We start from the raw sequence: 20,713 nt of genomic DNA, 5'->3' as shown, positions 1-20,713 counted from the left end.
ATAAATAAATAAATAATAAAAAGAAAACAAATGATCAGAAGTCTGTGAAAATAATACATGAATCATCAAAAGTAGAAATTATGGTCTGTGTTGCTTGGGCAGACGGGATCAGCAACCTTTTATTACCAAAGTTAATGGCCATAAAGCTAATTACAAAGTTAATGTATTTAATGAGTTTCGGGGATTTCTTTTTTTTCTCGTTTGTTTTTTTTTTTTTTCGCTTTTTTTCTGAAGGCACATATTTTCTGTGCCTACTCCACATTGTAAAGAAAGTGTTGGCAAGTTTTTTTCTGTAAAGTCCAGATAGTAAATATATTAGGCATTCTTGGCAATAGAGTCTCAGTCACACCTCTTTAGCTTTGTCCTGTGTTGCAAAAACAGACACAGAGATGGAAATAAATGACAGTATTCCACTAAAACCATATTATGGACACTGAATTTGACTTGTGTATAATTTTCACATAACATGAAATATGATTCTTTTGATTTTTTAAAACCGTTTACAGGCCAAGCATGGTGGCTCATGCCTGTAATTCCAGCGCTTTGGGAGGCTGAGGCAGGAGGATCACCAAATCAGGAGTTCAAGACCAGCCTGTCCAACATGGTGAAACCACATCTCTACTAAAAGTACAAAAATTATCCAGGCGTGGTGGCGGGTACCTGTAATCCCAGCTACTCGGGAAGCTGAGGCTGGAGAATCGCTTGAACCTGGGAGGTGGAGGTTTCGGTGAGCTGAGATCACGCCACTGGGCAAGAAGAGTGAGACTCCGTCTTAAAAAAAAATACTGTTTACAAATCTAAAAATTAATCCTGTCCAACCCCTGTTGTAGAAGACACTAGGTCAAGAAAACAGTATCTTTATTATATTAATGTCAATTTCCCTTTCTTAAACTTTTACCTACTGTAGTTGTATTCAAATATGAAAATTCAGCTAGTTTTTTTTTCTTTTTTTGGAAGAGACAGGGGTCTCACTATGTTGCCTAGGCTGGTCTTGAACTCCTGGGCTCAAGCAATCCTCCTCAGTATCCCGAAGTGCTGGGATTATAGGCATGGGCCACCACACCCAGCCTCTAGTTCTGTCTTAATAAAGGATATCTGAATATATTCCTAACGTGATAATTTGTGAGTGATCCCAGATGCCTGATTAACTGACAAAGATTTAGATTTGTGTTGAGTGTTCCCAACACAGAGAAATAATAAATATTTGAGATGATGGATATGCTAATGATAGGTATACATTATATGTATCCAGACATCACTACCCCATAAATATGTACAATTATTATATGTCAATTCAAAAATAAAAACAAAGTGTAAAAATCAAACACACAAAACATTGAGATTTGTAGAGAATAAGAATAAATATTGCATGTATTTTAATTTGGATATAGTCCGTTCTACAACAAATACTAAATTATTAAAAAGACATGATGTGTTTCATTTGAAAACTGTTGGATTTATAGTTTATTCCAGATGGTTAGAAATAGCAGTCAACCGGGCCGGGTGCTGTAGCTCATGCCTGTAATCCCAGCACTTTGGGAGGCTGAAGCAGGCAGATGGCCTGAGGTCAGGAGTTTGAGACCAGCCTGGCCAACATGGTGAAACCTCATCTCTACTAAAAATGCAAAAATTAGCTGGGCGTGGTGGCGGGCGCCTGTAATCTCAGCTACTCAGGAGGCGGAGGTAGGAGAATTACTTGAACCCAGGAGACAGAGGTTGCAATGAGCTGAGGTCACGCCACTGCCCTCCATCCTGGGCGACAGAGCAAGACTCCGTCTCAAAATATATATGTGTGTGTGTATATATATATATATATGTGTCAACTTGAAGTAGTGCCTCAAACTGAGCACAGACACTGGAACTGAGAAACAGGACACGTCACCTGTTGCTTGGGGACAGAAGGGAATGGCCTGATTATCATTGCCGTCTTCGTGAGTATTGCCAAAGTGGGCCACACTCACATCCTGGTTTTCTCCCCTTGGAATACTCACTCCTGATGACCTGTGCTAGGCCAGCACCCTCTTTTGGACTACGACAGGGCCTCCAAGCACTGTCCCTAGCAGGGAAAGTGCCTCCTGCAGCGGCTGTCACTTTTCCCTTTGGTCCATCTACTGCCCAGACCCACTCAGAAAAGAAGCCTGTTACTGCCTCACCTGCCTTCTCTTGCTTTAGAGGGAGACAGACATCAAGAACCAAGCCTGGATTGCTGACCAGTAAGAATTTTCTCTGATTCCTACAGACAATCTATGTCAAACTAAAACATATTCAGTATCTAAACCTAAACTGATTTCGTACTTCTCTTTTTCCTAAGGGGTATAACCACAATGTTATTATCTTTTTGGTCATCCCCCATTCATCAAAGCAAGAACTTCTGTTTATGTTATAAGTAAAGTGTCTGTAGATCCGCTGAGGTTTAGCAAGAGTTGTACTTTGGGAAAAACTAGTCCTAAAAGAACATAGCATATCACAAAGCTATTGGCATTAACCCATTTATGTACTCCTTTGTTTATTCAGCTGCTGTGTGCCAGAGGTTGTGGCAGGTGGGAATATAGGAAGACTAAGAGAAGAGTTTGTTTCTTTGTTTGTTTTGTTTTGTTTTTGTTTTTTTTGAAATAGAATCCCACTCTGTTGCCCAGGCTGGAGTGCAGTGGCGTGATCTCGGCTCACTGCAACCTCTGTCTCCCAGGTTCAAGTGATTCTCTTGCCTCAGCCTCCCTAGTAGCTGGGATTACAGGTACACACCCACCATGCTTGGCTAATTTTTTTGTATTTTTAGTAGAGACAGAGTTTTGCCACATTGGCCAGGCTGGTCTCAATCTCCTGACCTCAGGTGATCTGCCAACCTCAGCCTCTCAAAGTGCTGGGATTACAGGTGTGAGCCACTGCGCCCAGCCTCTAAGACATAGTTCTTGGCTTCGAGGCACTTACACAAATAAGCTCCCAGGACTGGGGAGCAACTTGGAGGTGAGCACAAGGGCCTCTGAGAGTGAGCAAGGAATTTCTCAGTCAGACTGCATGGCCTGGGCGTGTGTTGTATAAAACTTCCAGAAACCCCGTAAACATTGGGGAACATGATATTGATTTTAAAAGAGAACTAACTCTAAAATAATTATTCTATTTTGAAATCCAGAATCTGAAGAATAATCATCCATCCAAATTTGAAGATCCTATATTAGTTCCTCTTCAAGAATTTGCATGGCAGCAATATCTACAGGAGAAAAAAAGGGTAAAGGATACTTGGGATGTGGGGGATGTAGACAACAAACCAAGTTTTGCCTGAATTATTTATGCATTGTTTTGGAAAAACTGAAAGAGTAATTTTAGTGTAACTAGATTTTATTTCTCTAAATTATGTACTTTTCCTAAATTATATTAATCATTTACCAAGCTGAGTTTTTTGTTTTTGAGATAGGGTCTCACTCTGTTACCCAGGCTGGAGTGCAGTGGGGCGATCTTGGCTCACTGCAGCCTCAGCCTCCTGGATTCAAGTAATCCTCCTGCCTCAGCCCCGCAAGTAGCTGGGATTACAGGCACACACCACCACACCTGGGTAATTTTTGTATTTTTTTAAGAGATGGGGTTTCACCGTGTTGCCCAGGCTAGTCTCAAACTCCTGAGCTCAAGTGATCCACCCACCTCGGCCTCCCAAAGTGCTGGGATTACAAGGGTGAGTCATCGTGCTTGGCCACCAAGCTGTTTTTTCGTTTTTGTTTTTGTTTTTAACTACATCATTTGGACTGGGCGCAGTGGCCCACGCCTGTAATCCCAGCACTTTGAGAGGCCAAGGCGGGCAGATCATGAGGTCAGGAGATGAAGACCCCAGCCTGGCCAACATGGTGAACCCTGTCTCTACTAAAAATACAAAAATTAGCTGGGCGTGGTGGTGCACGCCTGTAATCCCAGCTACTTGGGAGGCTGAGGCAGGAGAATCGCTTGAACCAAGAAGTCCGAGGTTGCAGCGAGCCAAGATCCCGCCACTGTACTCCAGCCTGGCGACAGAGTGAGACTCCATCTCAAAGAAAAAAAAAAAGTACAACATTTACAGAATTTTCCTTTGGAAAGCATGAGATAAAGGGAAGATCAATGGTGCCATTTGCTGCTGATGGTTAGTTACCCTGTCTCCCTGCACATCACTTATACCTCCTCTCACACCCTGGCACTCAGCAGGTTAACGTGGCCTGGCCCTCTTGGCCCTGAAACTCTGGAAGGTGTTGATGGTGTACCTCACAGAGACAGCCGGGGCTTCTGTGGGACTCTTGCCTGGGGAAGTTCTGATGACAGACACCGAGCTCCCACAGGGCAACCCTGTCCTAGTTGAAGCTTCCTTCTCTGCGTTCTCCCCTCTATCTGTACCCTCAGAGAACGCCACACCTTAGGGCTAGCAGAGCTTGTCCAGGGATGATAGGTTTCCTCTTGGGTGACAACCTCATCAGTTGGTAGTGCTGCCTGGAGCATGTGATAAGAAGGATGCTAAGGTGGCATCCTGGCTTAGCAATATCTTGTGTTGGGGAGGGTGGGATGCTTGTCACCCCTGGTCTAGTCTTGTAGATGGTCCTAGTCCTAGTTTCCCTGCCCTACCCCCTCTCCCCCATGGCTGATGAAACCTCATTTCCCTTAACCAGAGCAGTTTCTATTGTTCTGTGCTGGGTTGCACAAGGATGTCCTGTGATCCTGTGATTATCATGGAGGCAGCGCGGCTTTATGAGACCACTTCATTCTCTGTTCAGTCACATGAACAGTGCAAGACTGAATAAGAATACCATTTGTTAAGCCTTACATGTTCATAGCCTTAAAAGATTTTCACTGGAATTCAAATAGAACCAAACACTTACACTGCTGCTTTTTATATGACAGACACTATTCCAGAGACACACACACACACACACACACAGAGAGAGAGAGAGAGAGAGAGAGAGAGAGAGAGAGAGAGAGAGAGAGACACACACATATATATATATTTTTTTCTTTTTTTGTAGAAACAGGGTCTCGCTATTTTGTCCAGGCTGGTCTCAAACTTCTGGCTTCAAGCAACCCACCTGCCTTGGCCTCCCAAAGTGTTGGGATTACAGTTGTGAGCCACTGTGCCCAGCTTATATACATAAATTATAATCCTTCCAACAACTCGGTGAGAAACAGTCCTGGTTTGCCTGGGATGGAGGGGTGTCCTAGGATGTGGGAATTTCAGTGCTAAAAGTAGGCTAGTCCTAGGCAGATCACAACTGTTGGTCACCCTAACATAAAACAATACTTTTTTTTTTTTTCTTTTTTATCAGACTTACTATGTGGCCTACCAGTGTCATGCTCTCCACCCACAGGAAAACTATGATCTCCTGGTTTGTGGTTTGCGCCCACTTGTCTTTTGAATTCCCACTGGACTCTAGGATATTGGTGTGGATTCTATTCCCCAGTTTCCCTCCCCTTTCAGCCTGGGTTACCTCAAGATGTTTTGTGTTCTCTTCCTGCTGCCTCTCTCATGGGTCTTGAATGAGGCTTTCCAGTTCATCATTGCTGCTTTGTTCCACCTGTGATATTCCTTATCCTTCCTTTCATCCCCCTCCCTCCCTCCTCCTCTGGCTGTTTGTCACCTTAACCTTTTCTTCCTTCTCAGGGGCTCCCTTGTCCTTCATCAATGTAAGCATTGTGTCTTGTGTCTTAAGTAGTGCTTCTTAGCATATTTGGTCTCTCTGAACTCATTAGGTTCAACTGGCCTTAGGCTTCAGCAGAATGTAGTGCCACCCTAAGGGGATGGTTTCAGGGCCATTGGGAAGGTCCCTCTGCTGCAAAGAAGGCAGCCTCATACTCTTAGTGCTGAAGGCCCTAGAAACTATCGGGTCCATGCTGTTCACTTGAGGCAGGCGAGGACGCCTCCCTAAGTATGGAGGAGACAGAGGAAGGCATTTACATCTTTAGCCTCCAAATAAAACATACTTTCTACTGCATTTCTCCTACCAAGCTAGCTAAAATATTCATAGTGACATTTTTTTCTCCTGTTTAGAAAGTTTTGGGTCCTGGCAGAGTGTGGTGGCTCACGCCTGTAATCCCAACACTTTGGGAGGCCGAGGCGAGTGGATCACCTGAGGTCAGGAGTTTTAAGACCAGCCTGGCCAACATGGCGAAACCCCATCTCTACTAAAAATACAAAAATTAGCTGGGCATGGTGGCGGGTGCCTGTAATCCCAGCTACTCGGGAGGCTGAGGCAGGAGAATTGCTTGAACATAGGAAGTGGAGGTTGCAGTGAGCTGAGATCACGCCATTGCACTCCAGCCTGGGCGACAGAGCAAGACTCGGTCTCAAAAAAAAAAAAAAGGAAAAAGAAAGAAAGTTTGGGGTCCTGTAAAATATGATAACACTGATAAATTTAAACACTACAGGAAGTATTGACCCACTGGCTCTATCAGTGATTTATAGTTCAGCATAGACAAGTCTCTCCTCTGCCTAGAAGCAGGTTTTGTTAAGGGCATAGGAAGCAAGCAATAGGATATTAAACCTCCAGAGGAGAATGAAGCAAGTTGGCAAGCTGAATGTAAACTGTTCCCCAAACTAGTATTTCTCCAATTGTAGTCTCTAGAGCAGCAGCACCAGCACCTCCTAGGAGGTTGTTAGACATGCACATTCTGGCGGGTTACAGTGGCTCACACCTGTAATCCCAACACTTTGGGAGGCTGAGGTGGGAGGATCTTGAGCCCAGGAATTCAGGACCGGCCTAGGCAATATAGTGAGACCCCATCTCCATAAAACAAATAAATAAATAAGTGCAAATTCTCAGGCACCATCCTAGAATCAGAGTATTGGGGGAAGGGGAGAGGAAACTCAAATTCTGTGATTCTGAGAATCTGAGATCAATGAGAATTTCAGATTCAGTGATTCTCATTGCCCACAAAAGTTTGAGCATAGCTGTTCCAAATTATTCATGGTTTGCCTAGCTGATACTGGGTAATAATAAACCAGATCTCCTCGGAGGGGGCGTCCCTCAAGCCCACTGGAGATGTAGAAGGTTCGCCATCAGCGTTGTGCTGATGAAAACGTTAATACGCTGCATTTTGAGGGGCTGAAGACGCGGTGCTAAGGAAGGTGAGCTTTCTTCTTCACTGCTCCTGATTGTGCCACAGAAATCCCTGTTGACCCTCATAAGTCATTTCCTAACCTTAAGCCCCACGTCACCCAAAAAACATTTTCACAGTCCTTTACATTGAACCCCACGTCTTACCTGGACCTCCTATCCTTTCCAAGTATGCACACAGTAAAATGTGCTTTAGGAATGAAGACAGAGACTGAATTTTGTTTGCAAGTTAATATAACAAGTATGCCAGGCTCACGATGATTTTTGTTACCAGATTACCATTTATCTTTCTATTAATGTGTCAACCTAAAAGGAAGAAGCTGAAACAAAATTAATATAGAGTGTTTATCTGGGCCAAGGTTGAGGACTGCAGCCCAGGACACATTTCCAAGTTGCCTTGGGAAGTGCTCCAGAGAACAAAATAGAGGCTCAAGTGTTTAAAGAAAAAAGAATGAATCAGAAGAGGGGGCGATTACAAAAGCTGTTGGTCAGGAATTGTCATTGATTTTCAGAAATAACGTTGGTTAGCAATTGGCCGTATGTTGTTGAACTATAGGGTGGATGGCTTTTTATGGCTGTTTCGTGTCAGCCTAGAGCCCACATAGTAAGTGGAGGTAATTATTTAGCTCCAGGGGGAGTGAGAAATGACTGCTATTATATTTTAAATGCCTTTCTGGGCATGATCATTTAAAGGGGCTCACATTCCTCAGATAAATTTTTTTTTTCATTTGTAACATTTTTGTGATTACTTTTTAGATCATTCTTTGCTTTGTGATGTCAGATTCTTAAAAATGTTCTTAAATTATTTCTGAGAGCAAAATTCTAAAGGACGATAAAAATGTTTAAAAATTATTTTTAAAAGATTCAATATTAGAGTTGACAAATTCAGACCTAGAGTTGATCCCAAGCTCTGGCTTATGGGTTTAGCAAGTTTCCCCCACTTCTTACTTTTTTTCTTTTTTTTTGTCCTTTTCCCCTACAGGAACTCAAAAATGAAACCTGGGAATATTCCTCCTCTGTGATGTCTTTTGTTAATGGTCAGTTCCTGGGTGATGCACTGGGTCTACAGAAATGGGCCCACGAGGTGTGGGATATAGTTGACATTAAACCCTCTGCACTTTATGATGCACTCACTGAGGATTTTTCCACAAAATTCTTAAGAGATACCAAGGCAAGTTATACTAATTTTTAAAGAAAAGTCATGGAATCTTTGACCCTTTATATTGATTCAGCATTAATCATTGACATCCTAACGAAGGAGATTGTAAAAAAGTAGGAGACCAAGTTTAAAGCCTAGTTTCATTTCCATTTGCAAAAGATTATAATATGGTGGTATGTAAAGCAAGTGTGCCTCACAGCACCTGGGCGGCACAGGGAAATCGTCTCTGTGCAGACATTTCTACTTCCCATTAGAGATTTATGTGCATGAATAATGTATTTTAAAATACAAAGACCACCCCCTCAGAGAAGGTAAAACCTATCATCCATTTATCTTGAGTGTGAAATATTTAAATTAAGACTGTCCAACATCTAGGCAAGAGCTACTGAGCTAAGACAATGGAAAGTTGATTGAAGAAAGGTGACATTTTAAAGCATGAACACAGGCTGGGTGCGGTATCTCATGCCTGTAATCCCAGCACTTTGGGAGGCCGAGGCAGGCGGATCACAAGGTCAAGAGATCAAGACCAGACCATCCTGGCCAACATGGTGAAATGCTGTCTCTACTAAAAATACAAAAATTAGCTGGGCGTGGTGGTGTGTGCCTGTAATCCCAGCTACTCGGGAGGCTGAGGCAGAAGAATCGCTTAAACCTGGGAGGTGGAGGTTGCAGTGAGCCGAGATCGCGCCACTGCACTCCAGCCTGGTGCAGAGCAAGACTCCATCTCAAAAAAAAAAAAAAGCATGAACACATAGTTGGCAAGAGCAAGCCCAGACAGGCTGTGCCAGTGGGGAGGTTTCCAGTGGCAGAGGATAGTCATGAAGCTTGAGGTCCAGGGGTGAGAGAGAGCTATCAGGAAGCGATGGCAATAGGAGGGGAGGGACTTTGCAGTTCTGCTCAGAAACCTTCTGGTAGCAACATCTGCATTGTGCAGAAAATCATTTCATGCCCATGGCAGCCTGTGCCCACAGTGAACCAGTGCTAAGATCTGAGCTGTGCAAAGGCAAAGGCCTTGTCTCATTCATCCTTGTTGAACCACTGCTCAAACAGACCTGAAACATAATAGGTGCTCAGTGCATGTTTGATTGAATAAACAGTGCACTTTGAAAATACTGGAAACTCTAGGGTGTGGGGAGGCATTTAATGTTCAAACAGTTAATTCCCAAAGGGTCAGGAGTCTAGCAGTACATGCCCTGGGAATGGCAGGGGGACAGCAAGGAGGCCAGAATTTGTGGGGAATGAAGCTGGGAAGATGAGTTTCAGTCAAGATTCTTGGTGCCAGCATTACCAGACTCCTCTGATTGATTGAAGGTAAAAAGGTGTGTATTGAAAGGGTGCTGTTATCTCACAATTGACAGGAAAGCTGGACAACAGCTTTGGAAAACAGGTGGGAACCAACGAGGCCTGGCAGCAGGAAGACATGGCCAGAGTCACACTGCAGGGATGTGCTGCCAGGGAACTGCCATGGCACTGCTGGCCTTTGTTCACACCGCCACCTTCAACGAGATTAACTTTTCAATGCTTCATTGTCTTTCCATCACTCTCTGGAGACCCTAAGCCCAGGCAGGAGCACCTAGCTGGCAAGCCTAGGTCATATTTCCAAACCCTGGTGCTCTCAGCATGGGGAGAGGGAGAATCTGGCCTCTTTAGGGTCTAGTGAAGGTGGTGGGACCCTGTGAGGAGTTCCCCAGATAGGAAGGGTACTCAGATTTTAATTAGGAAAAAAAATCCAATAGATCCTAAAGAAAATTTGAGGCTGGATTATGATTTATTGTCCATCTGAACGAAGGAGTTAGATTTTATCCACAAGGAAACAGAACTTTATGGAAACAGAAGTTTCCATAAAGAGTATGATATAATCCTCTTTGCTCTTCTGGAGAAATGTTTAGGTCTGTGCAGATGCAGGCTGGAGTAGGGGAGAGCTTGGGAGCAGGAGATTGGATAGCAACATGGGTTAGACTTAATGAAAGCCAGAAATAATTCATGGCAGTGAGGATAAAGGATAGTCATGAAGCATTCCAGAGACAATCCTTAGATTTTTTTCACATAGAGAGTGGACTTTTGTTGCTGAATAAAACCCAGGATTTGTTTACTTCCAGTTAGAACCATGTGGTAGATAAACATGCTTGCCTGTTTGGCTGCTAGGTGACTGGGACATTACCTTGCGTTGCATTCATTTGAACTCTTTTATTGGCGTTCTCAGGATTATCTATTCTGGACTACCTCATAAAGATAGCATCTTGATGCACGGGGAAGTTTAGTGGTGCCTGAATGGACTGTAAGTCCGTTTCCTAAGTCAACCACGAGTTCCAATATATCCTCTTTATCCTCCTGAGCCTCTGAAGTTTAATATATTATGCCTCCTACTCTTTAGTTACACTGTTCTGTTTTATACTTAAAAACTTGTAGTACAGAAGCTGAGAGGCACAAATTAATTCTAATTAGTATGGATGGAACATTTCATTGCTAGATGCCAGATAGCACAATATTATTTCAGTCTTTTCATTAAAAGAAAAGTTAGAGTGACATGAAAAATATGATATATTTAATTTCATTTGTTTCCTAAATTCTTAAGAAAGAGGACAGGACAAGTTATGCACCTTGCTCAATAAGGTGGCCTTTTTTTTTTTTTTTTTTTTTTTTGATAGGGTCTCCCTCTGTTGCCCAGGCTGGAGTGCAGTGGCACAATCATAGCTCACTGCAGCCTCAACCTCCCTGGGCTCAGGTGACCCTATTGCCTTAGCCTCCCAAGTAGCTGGGACTACAGACACATGCCACCATGCCCAGCTTATTTCTTAATTGTTTTGTAAAGACAGAGTCTCCCCATGTTGCCCAGGCTGATTTCAAACTCCTGGGCTCAAGCGAGCCACCTACCTTGGCCTTCTAAAGTGCTGGGATGACAGGCATGAGCCAAGGTGGCATTTTAATGTAGGAGATTGGTGCCCAAGATTTGAAATGTACTCCATTAAATGTGCTTTGGCCCCTAAATGAATGCTATTGTGTTGAAACTAGCATTTTCATTTTGAATGCCTCTTTATAGGGCTAGACAAGGTCTCACAGATGTTTTTCTCTACCAGAAAGGATATCAAGTGAAGACAAGCTGGGGGCGTCTGTGCACGTGAGGGTATTACTGTATGTAACTTGAAAGCCCAGCATCCTTCTCTTCCCTATCTCTGGTGCTACACCTGCTGTGGATGTAGGGACCTGATTTTCCCACTCAGAACAGATGTGGCCTGGCTCTGGTTAGCTCTGGTTAGAGCTAATCTGTGCTGTCTCTGAAAATCCAGGACGCACAGTAACCAAATCCATGGTGTTCATGATGGATCCTTCCCAAAAATATTCAGGAAAGAAGAGAAGTAGAGAAGAATCCCTGGGCTGTTTTCTTCCCCACACTAGGTGTGGCTATTTCCACACCTAGTTGTAATGTGGTAGATAGCTTGGCCATGTGTTTCACCCCTATGAGATAGGTTAATGTTTTCCAGAACTTTCACTACTGAACGGTTTTAAAAATGTGTAGTGTTGGGTAGGTGTGGCGGTGGCTCATGCCTGTAATTCCAGCACTTTGGGAGGTCAAGGTAGGCGATCCCTTGAGCTCAGGAGTTCGAGACCAGCCTGGGCAACGTGGTGAAATCCCAGCTCAACCAAAAATACAAAAATTAGCTAGGCCTGGTAGTGGTGCATGTGTGTAGTTCCAGCTACTTGGGAGGCTGAGGTGGGAGGATCACTTGAGCCCAGGAGGTTGAGGCTGCAATGAGCTGAGATGGTACCACTGCACCCCAGCCTGGGGGCAGAGCCAGACCCTGTCTCAAAAATAAATAAATAAATACAATAGTAAAAATTAAAATGTGTAAAGTGGGTTGTAAAAACTCAATAAAATGAAATAAACTAATACAAGTCATTCACTTAATTTTACTGTAATATTATCCAATGGTAATGTTATTGAAATCTTATCACTAAAAATATTGCATCTGCTATATTTTTGGTCATTTCTAAAAACTTTTATAAGACTTTGACCTCCATTATATGTTTCTTCTTAATCTTCACAGCATGATTTTGTGTTTTTAGACATTTGTATTGATTCTTCTCCAATTGGAAGATTGATTTTTGAGGTAAGACTTTTTTTTTTTTTTAAATAAGTTTGTGGGGGCAGGATCTATAACTGTTGGAGTGTTAAATATTTAATCTTTGAAACCTTTTGTCTTTATTTTGTAGCTATACTGTGATGTATGTCCCAAAACATGTAAAAATTTTCAGGTCTTGTGCACAGGAAAAGCAGGGTTTTCTCAACGTGGCATAAGACTACATTACAAAGATTCCATTTTTCATCGAATAGTACGGAATGGCTGGATACAAGGAGGGGGTAAGTTTAAAATGTTAAATACAACTTAATTGCAATATCAAATGAGAAGGTCCAAACTTTCGTTTATCTTTATGAAATGTATGTAGAATTAGATATACTTAAAATTAGACATATTTAAAGAATAATTATGCTTTATATAGCCAAATAATGAAGTAAGATATTTGTATTCTTTAAAAAACACTCTAATTATTAAAATAAGTAAATCTAATTTATGTTACCAGGAATATTCCAAATTCAAAAATGACATAAGAGAGTAGGGTGACATTGTATTTTACCAATTTTATTTTCACCAATTTTAAATGCTTACCTAAATACATAATACCTAGAAGTACAGTGGTTTTAATAAGTATACTAAGAGTGGGAATTTGAAAATATAATAAATGGAAAACAACTTGTTTCTCACCAAACATGTTACATTATTACATGTAAAAAGTAATGTCTAGGCCGGGCGCGGTGGCTCACGCCTGTAATCCCAGCACTTTGGGAGGCGGAGGCGGGCGGATCACAAGGTCAGGAGATCGAGACCACGGTGAAACCCCGTCTCTACTAAAAATACAAAAAATTAGCCGGGCGCGGTGGCGGGCGCCTGTAGTCCCAGCTACTCAGGAGGCTGAGGCAGGAGAATGGCGTGAACCCGGGAGGCGGAGCTTGCAGAGAGCCCAGATCGTGCCACTGCACTCCAGCCTGGGCGACCGAGCGAGACTCTGTCTCAAAAAAAAAAAAAAAAAAAAAAAGTAATGTCTAAAGGAGTTTGATTTCTATGTTCGCTTTCTTTTCAGGTCAGTCCTTTGGTTTTACATAGACTAGGTGTCTGATTAAAAGCATGGAATTAAATTTTGGGTGCCTTTTGGGGGATATTCCATAGGGAGCAACCAGGCAGCAATTTACAAATAATTGGCTTAGTGTCAAAGGAGATTTGCTTGAACTCGATGACACATTGAGAAGCTTAAATTGGTGTTGACCATTTTTTGTATGATCTGGAACATTCTGATGCTGATGAGGAGAAAAACAGAGATATATTCTGAGCATCCTGCATGTTAAATCAAGTTATTTTCCCTTTGGTTTCTCCACAATGAGATCATACCGCAAGTATTGTTATCTAACCTCACTTTCAAGTGTTTTTCCATTTTGTGTCTTTCCACTGAATATGTGGTATCGATCTAACTATGCCAATGAACATAAACATACAAAACGTTTAGCGTCTGCCTAGGTTTTTTTTTTATTTTTATCATATTGCTATACCAGTTTAATTAATTTCCCATTGGTGAACGTTTAGATGGTTTTCCATTTTTTGTTAGTATAAAACATTTCTCAAGGGGGCCCTTTAATATTAGGGGCTCCTGACACTGAGTTCAGTGTTGACTCTCATGTGCTAGGCTTTCAGATGCTGTGTTCTTTTTTTTTTTTTTTTTTGAGATGGAGTCTCACTCTGTCGCCCAGGCTGTAGTGCAGTGGCACGATCTCGGCTCACTTCAAGCTCCACCTCCCGGATTCAAGCAGTTCTCCCTGCCTCAGCCTCCCTAGTAGCCGGGATTACAGGGGCCCACCCCCACACTCGGCTAATTTTTCTATTTTTTTAGTAGAGACAGGTTTTGCCATGTTGGTCAGGCTGGTCTTGAACTCCTGACCTCAGGTGATCCGCCTGCCTCAGCCTCCCAAAGTGCTGAGATTACAGGCATGAGCCACCACACCCAGCCTCAGATGCTGCGTTCTTTTGTTTCGTTTTATTTTTGTTTTTGCTTAGCTCCCACCACCCTTGCAAGATCTGGGAAAAGTAGGTCGTATTATTTGTTTGTGTTTTTATTTATTTAAAGTAAAATTTCCAAATAGTAAAGTGCCCAGGTCTTGGGTCATGTTTTCAAACAGTGAGGCAGCAATGTTAAGGATGGCTTAGGAAAAAGTGGGATTGCTAGATTCAAAGCCAAGCTCTGATTCATGTAAGTTATACCATCTTGGATATGCCACTGAACCTCTCTGAATCAGTTGCTTAATCATAAAATGGGGATAATGATAAGAATATCACAGGATGTGGTGAGGATTCAATGACCTGGTGTGTTGAAAGTGCCAAGCTCTAGAAACATCCTCTCTCCCTACAGATGTCCAGTTTCCACGATCCAGACCCCAAGAGAGGGTTCCTGAATCTCTCACAAGAAAGAATTCAGGGCGAGTTTGTTGAGTAAAGTGTGAGTAAGTTTATTAGGAAAGTAAAGGAACAGAAGAATGGCTACTCTGAAGGCACAGCAGCCCCCGAGGTCTGCTGGTTGCCCAGTTTTGTGGCTATTTTTTGATTATATGCTAAAGGTGGATTATTCATGCTTCCCTTTTTGAGACCATGTAGGGTAACTTCCTGACATTGCCATGGCATTTTTAAACTGTCATGGCACTAATGGGAGTATATCAGTGAGGACGACCAGAGGTCACTCTCATCGCCATCTTGGTTTTGGTGGGTTTTAGCTGGCTTCTTTACTGCAGCCTGTTTTATCAGAAGGTCTTTATGACCTGTATCTTGTGCCGACCTCCTACCTAATCCTGTGACTCAGAATGCAATAACCATCTGGGAATGCAGCCCAGTAGGTCTCAGCCTCATTTTACCCAGCTCCTATTCAAGATGAAGTTGCTCTGGTTCACATGCCTTTGATACCACGGGACTATGTAGAATGTTGGAGGGCAGGAGCTAAATGTGGTTTTGTGCTGTGCTTTAGGATGCCTCCAGGCACTGTTGCTTGCCCTTTGGGACTAACAGGCTCTACCCAGTGGACACTGCCTGTCCCTTCTCCCCACAACTTATCTTCTGACGTCTTACACACTCTGTTGCACACACGGGCTCTGGCTGCTGCCTAAGCACATCAAGCATACATGGGCCCTGAGGCCTCGTTTATTTTGCCTGGGGCACACATCACCCAACCTGTTCCTGCAGGTATCCCTTGTTTCTGATTATTGCCCAGAGTTTATCTCAGCAAGGCCTTACCGTCCCATCCTATATGAAACTGCCATCTTTCTCTCCACACACTCTGCTCACCCCTCCTTCCACCCTCCTACTCCTTACCTTGCTTTATCTTTCTTCCTAGCACTTTTCATCATTAGACATACTACCATATGTTTCTGAGTTCATTTGTTTATTGTCTGTTCCTCTAAATTCCATGGGGGCAGAAATTTTTATCTATTTTATTCACTATGGTATCCCAGGTACTACAACAGTGTTTGAGATATAGTAGGTGCTTAATAAATACTTGTAGAAAGAAAAGAAGGAAGAAAGACAGAGAAAGAAGGAAAATAGATGGTTAAACAGGAAACATACATTCTCTGCATTTTGAAAGTCCAAAGTTAAGATAGCAAGTCGTTCTACCACTTTGGTTGGATTCTCCCTTGGGCTCCCTCGAGGCCTACTTCCTTCAGAAGGATTAAAAAAGTCGGCCTGGCGCGGTGGCTCGTGCCTGTAATTTGGGAGCACTTTGGGAGGCCGAGGCGGGCGGATCACGAGGTCAGGAGATCAAGACCATCCTGGCTAACATGGTGAAACCCCATCTCTACTAAAAATACAAAAAATCAGCCGGGCATGGTGGCGGGTGCCTGTAGTCCCAGCTACTCGGGAGGCTGAGGCAGGAGAATGGCGTGAACCTGGGAGGCGGAGCTTGCAGTGAGCCGAGATTGTACCACTGTACTCCAGCCTGGGTGACAGAGCGAGACTCCGTCTCAAAAAAAAAAAAAAAAAAAATCAACACCAACTCTTTGTTAATCAAAGAAAATGAAACAAACTCTTTTACACAAAAATGATCATGTTTTACATAAGACTAAAAGATATATATATAAAATGGGCGAGGATGTAAGAAAATTCAAGCACTTAACAAAGATTCATTTTTCAATAGCCCATTAGTCACAGAACAATTACCCAACTATTAACAATTAAACCTACCTATATATTAGAAATACATTTCATTTCACCCATACATCCAACACACTTTAAAATGGATAGAGGAAAATTTTATTAACTGGCTTTAGAAAAAAAAAAAGTACCTATTGAACTCATATATTATATTATTATTATTATGTTGAGACAGAGTCGCGCTTTGTCATCCAGGTTGGATTACATGGCACCATCTCAGCTCACTGCAACCTCCACCTCTGGGGTTCAAGTGATCCTCCTGCCTCAGCCTCCCAAGTAGCAGGGATATAGGCAAGCTCCACCATGCCCAGCTAACTTTTTGTATTTTTAGTAGAGATGGGGTTTCACCATTTTGGCCAGACTGGTCTTGAACTCCCAACCTCACGTGATCTGCCCACCTCGGCCTCCCAAAGTGCTGGGATTACAGGCGTGAGCCACCGTGCCCGGCTGAACTCATGTATTATTGCTTAAAGAAAACATACCGAATTCTTACCTCAGCTTTCCCTTGTAAAAAAAGTGGAAATCCATAGTCTAGAGATTCTCTTTAAGAATGAGCGTTGCTATGGTGTGAGTTGGCTGAAGGTAAAGAGATATGAATGAAAGTAGTAAAAACAAATAAAAACAGAATGAGCTGCTTTGATAAGCGCAATATGTTTATAACTCATAAAACATTTCATTCATGTTGGGAATTTTCTCGAGCATTACAAAATAATTAATATGCTTCAGGCTTTCCATTTGACTTACATCTATAGGATTTCTTTCCAGTACGAGTTTTCACACGACTTTTAAATTAATTGTCTAAATGAACTTTTCTGTGTTTTTCCAACTACTAGGGTTCTAATCAAGTATGTGTTTTTATATTTATAAGGTCCACCTCCAGTGTGTATTATTATGTGACTTTGAATGGATTCGAGAGAAATGAAGGCATTCCCACATTCTTTTTTTTGAGACAGGGTCTTGTTCTGTTGCTCAGGCTGAGAGCAGTGGCACAATCACAGCTCACTGCAGCCTCAACCTCCCGGACTCAAGTGATCTTCCCACCTCAGCCTCCCAAGTAGCTGGAATTACAGGCACACATTACCATGCCTGGCAAATTAAAAAAAATTTTTTGTAAAGAGAGGGTCTCTCTATGTTGCCCAGGCTGGTCCTGAACTCCTGGACTCAAAGACTCAATCCTCTTGCCTCAGCCCTACCAAAGTGTTGGGAATATAGGCATGGGTCTTAGCCTATCACCCAGGCTGGAATGCAATGGCATGATCATAGGTCTCACTGCAGCCTTGAACTCCTCCCACTTCAGCCTCTCAAGTAGCAGGGATTACCAGCACCTGCCGCCATGACCAGCTAAGTTTTAAAAATTTCTGTAGGCTGAGCACGGTGGCTCACGCTTGTAATTCCAGCACTTTGGGAGGCCAAGGCAGGTGGATCATGAGGTCAGGAGTTTGAGACCAGCCTGGCCAATATGGTGAAGCCCCATCTCTACTAAAAATACAAAAATTAGCTGGGCGTGGTGGCACGTGCCTATAGTCCTAGCTGCTCAGGAGGCTGAGGCAGGAGAATTGGTTGAACCCGAGTGGCGGAGGTTGCAGTGAGCCAAGATGGTGCCATTGCACTCCAGCCTGGGCAACAGATCAAGACTCTGTCTCGAAAAAAAAAATTTGTAGAGACAGGGTCTCACTATATTGCCCAGGCTGGTCTTGAACTCCTGGCCTCAAGCAACCCTCCCACCTCGGCCTCCCAAACTGCTGGGATTACAGGCATGAGCCACCGTACCTGGCCACATTCTGTGCATTCAGAGCTCTTCTCCAGAATGAGTTGTTTTATATCATCAAATAGAACTAGAACACCAAAGGCCCTTACCACATTTCCTCTATTCATAAGACATTTCTTCAGTGTGAGTTCAGAAGGATCTTTTGAGATAAATTTAATGCATTTTATTATCATCATCATCATATTGAGCAGAATGATGAAGATGATGATAATGAGAGGGGGCATTCTAGAAGCATGTGATGCTACATGGGCATGACATTCTGCCAGGCACTGCCCGAGTGCTCTACCTGTGTTATTTCATTTCATCCTCAGAGCTACCTGTGAGGCAGTTACCATTATCCCTGTTTATACAGATAAGCAAACAGTCTTGGAAAAAGTAACCAACATCAACATTTTCATCAAAATCATCTGACTTTAAAGTTTGCTTAAACCAGTATTCGGCACTCTGAATTTGTTGTCAGAAGTATAGCAATAATATCAGATATACAGGGCTGAATTCAAGAGGGTGGACTGTGGCCACAAAAAAAGAATAGTAAATACAGATTGAAATGGTGTCAATATAAAATATTCACCTATGAGATCTGAAGCAGAGGACAAGAGTAATGTTGGTGAGTGTGGGAGGGAGGGGGTAAAGGAATGTGACCAATGGGTAGGTAAGTTGGCAGGGGAGAAGACCACCTGGGCGGAGTTCCCTGAGAGAACCAACCCCTAGGATTTGAAGGAATTGATGAGGGGGGGCCCTCAGCTTCCCCATTTCCAGATTTAGCCTTCAGCCATGACAGCTTCCTTTCGAGAGTTGCCTGGGGCTGTGTAGTGAACTGTGGCTGAGTGTTAGGTGAGTCGGGGTGGAGACTTAATAAGGCTTATCAATTAACTTCTGAGCCAGCTTTCGAAATAGTATAATTTAAATGCTGCATGGCCTTTCTGGGATAAATTCTTTTTACATGCTTGATGTTGCATCAGTTTTCTTTGAAAAATAGCACACACACTTTTATTCTAGGTAAATTGCTCATACTGACTTTAAAAAGCGTAGTCCTTCAATAAACATTTATTGAGCACTGTATTAAAGGAGGGAGCGGAGTAGAGCTGAAGTTCGTAGAGAGATACTGATGGGGAGGATGGGGGAGAGAGGACAGACCTCAGAGCCCACTCTTAGCTTTGCTCCTCTTTTAGCTGTGGATAGATAAAAAATAAGTTGTTCATGGAGTCTTTTTATAGTGGGAGCATTGCCTAAACCAAAATATGCATAGCATGTGAACACCTGAAAAAAAACTTGTTACATTATAGGAAACTTTATTTCCAATACACTAGGTAAATAAATGAGTTATCACTACAGGATATGAAATTTTAAACATGAATTCTGTTTGCAGCACATATTTTTTATTCATATTCTTTTTCTTTTTTTCTTTTTTTTGAGATGGAGTCTTGCTCTGTCACCCGAGCTGGAGTGCAGTGGCGCGATCTTGGCTCACTGCAAGCTGCACCTCCTGGGTTTAAGCGATTCTCCTGCCTCAGCCTCCCAAGTAGCTGGGATTACAGGCACCAGCCACCACACCCAGCTAATTTTTGTATTTTTGGTAGAGACAGGTTTCACCATGTTGGCCAGGCTGGTCTCAAACTCCTGGCCTCAAGTGATTTGCCTGCTTAGGCCTCCCAAAATGCTGGGATTACAGGTGTGAGTCGCCACGCCTGGTTCCATTTTTTATACATATTCTAAAAATAACTTACTTTTCCTGTTTTAGCCTCTTAGTTTAATCTTAATTTCAGAAAAGTACGATGGACTGTGGAATAATTTATGAAGTAAGCAGGATTTATGTGAACATACTTTTGAAAAATTGTGGCCACAATTATAATTTAATGCTTCATCCTTTCAAAAGTTTGCATTATGAATGTAAAAGTGCTTACAAAATACAAGTGAAATTATTATAGTAATTTTTTGTAGTATGGATATTGAACAATTAGGTAACTTTATTCATTGGTATAAGTGGAATCATATTGTATTCTTTTTTTTTTTTTTTTTTTGAGATGGAGTTTCACTCTTGTTGCTCAGGCTGGAGTGCAACGGCGCAATCTCGGCTCACTGCAACCTCCGCCTCCTGAGTTCAAGCAATTCTCCTGCATCAGCCTCCCTAGTAGCTGGGATTACAGGCACATGCCACCATGCCCAGCTAATTTTTGTATTTTTAGTAGAGACGGGGTTTCACTGTGTTGGCCAGGCTGGTTTCGAACTCCTGGCCTCAGGTGATCTGCCTACCTCGGCTTCCCAAAGTGCTGGGATTATAGGCATGAGCTACCATACCTGGCTGATTCCTTTTTTTTTTTTTTTTTTTAATGGAGATAGAGTCTCATTATGTTGCTCAGGCTGGTCTCAAACTCCTGGGCTCCAGTGATCATCCCACCTCAGCCTTGGAATCATCATTTAAAGCAACATTTTTTCCCTGTCATTACTGCATCCTAAATCTTTTCATCTCAAAATTCTAATG

At 42.6% G+C, this 20,713-nt stretch overlaps 1 protein-coding gene across 4 annotated transcripts in view; it reads left to right on the top strand.

Annotated features, from left to right (window-relative positions):
* The window catches only part of LOC105492053 (peptidylprolyl isomerase like 6), a 49,548-nt gene that overhangs the window by 2,011 nt on the left and 26,824 nt on the right, over positions 1 to 20,713 (top strand). For 2 of the 4 annotated variants that reach the window (XM_011758906.2, XM_011758904.3), the window contains exons 2-5: positions 3,131 to 3,226; positions 8,044 to 8,232; positions 12,267 to 12,329; positions 12,433 to 12,580. In XM_011758906.2, the coding sequence (XP_011757208.2) occupies positions 3,131 to 3,226; positions 8,044 to 8,232; positions 12,267 to 12,329; positions 12,433 to 12,580 (496 nt within the window). The remainder of the gene's footprint in view (positions 1 to 3,130; positions 3,227 to 8,043; positions 8,233 to 12,266; positions 12,330 to 12,432; positions 12,581 to 20,713) is intronic. The other 2 variants (XM_011758905.3, XM_071096287.1) reach the window with 1 other exon arrangement.

This window comes from Macaca nemestrina, chromosome 5 (assembly GCF_043159975.1).
Source record: "Macaca nemestrina isolate mMacNem1 chromosome 5, mMacNem.hap1, whole genome shotgun sequence".
Lineage (NCBI taxonomy): Eukaryota > Metazoa > Chordata > Mammalia > Primates > Cercopithecidae > Macaca > Macaca nemestrina.
The sequence above is the reverse complement of the archived record's forward strand: the minus strand, read 5'-3'. Positions and strand labels throughout refer to the sequence as shown.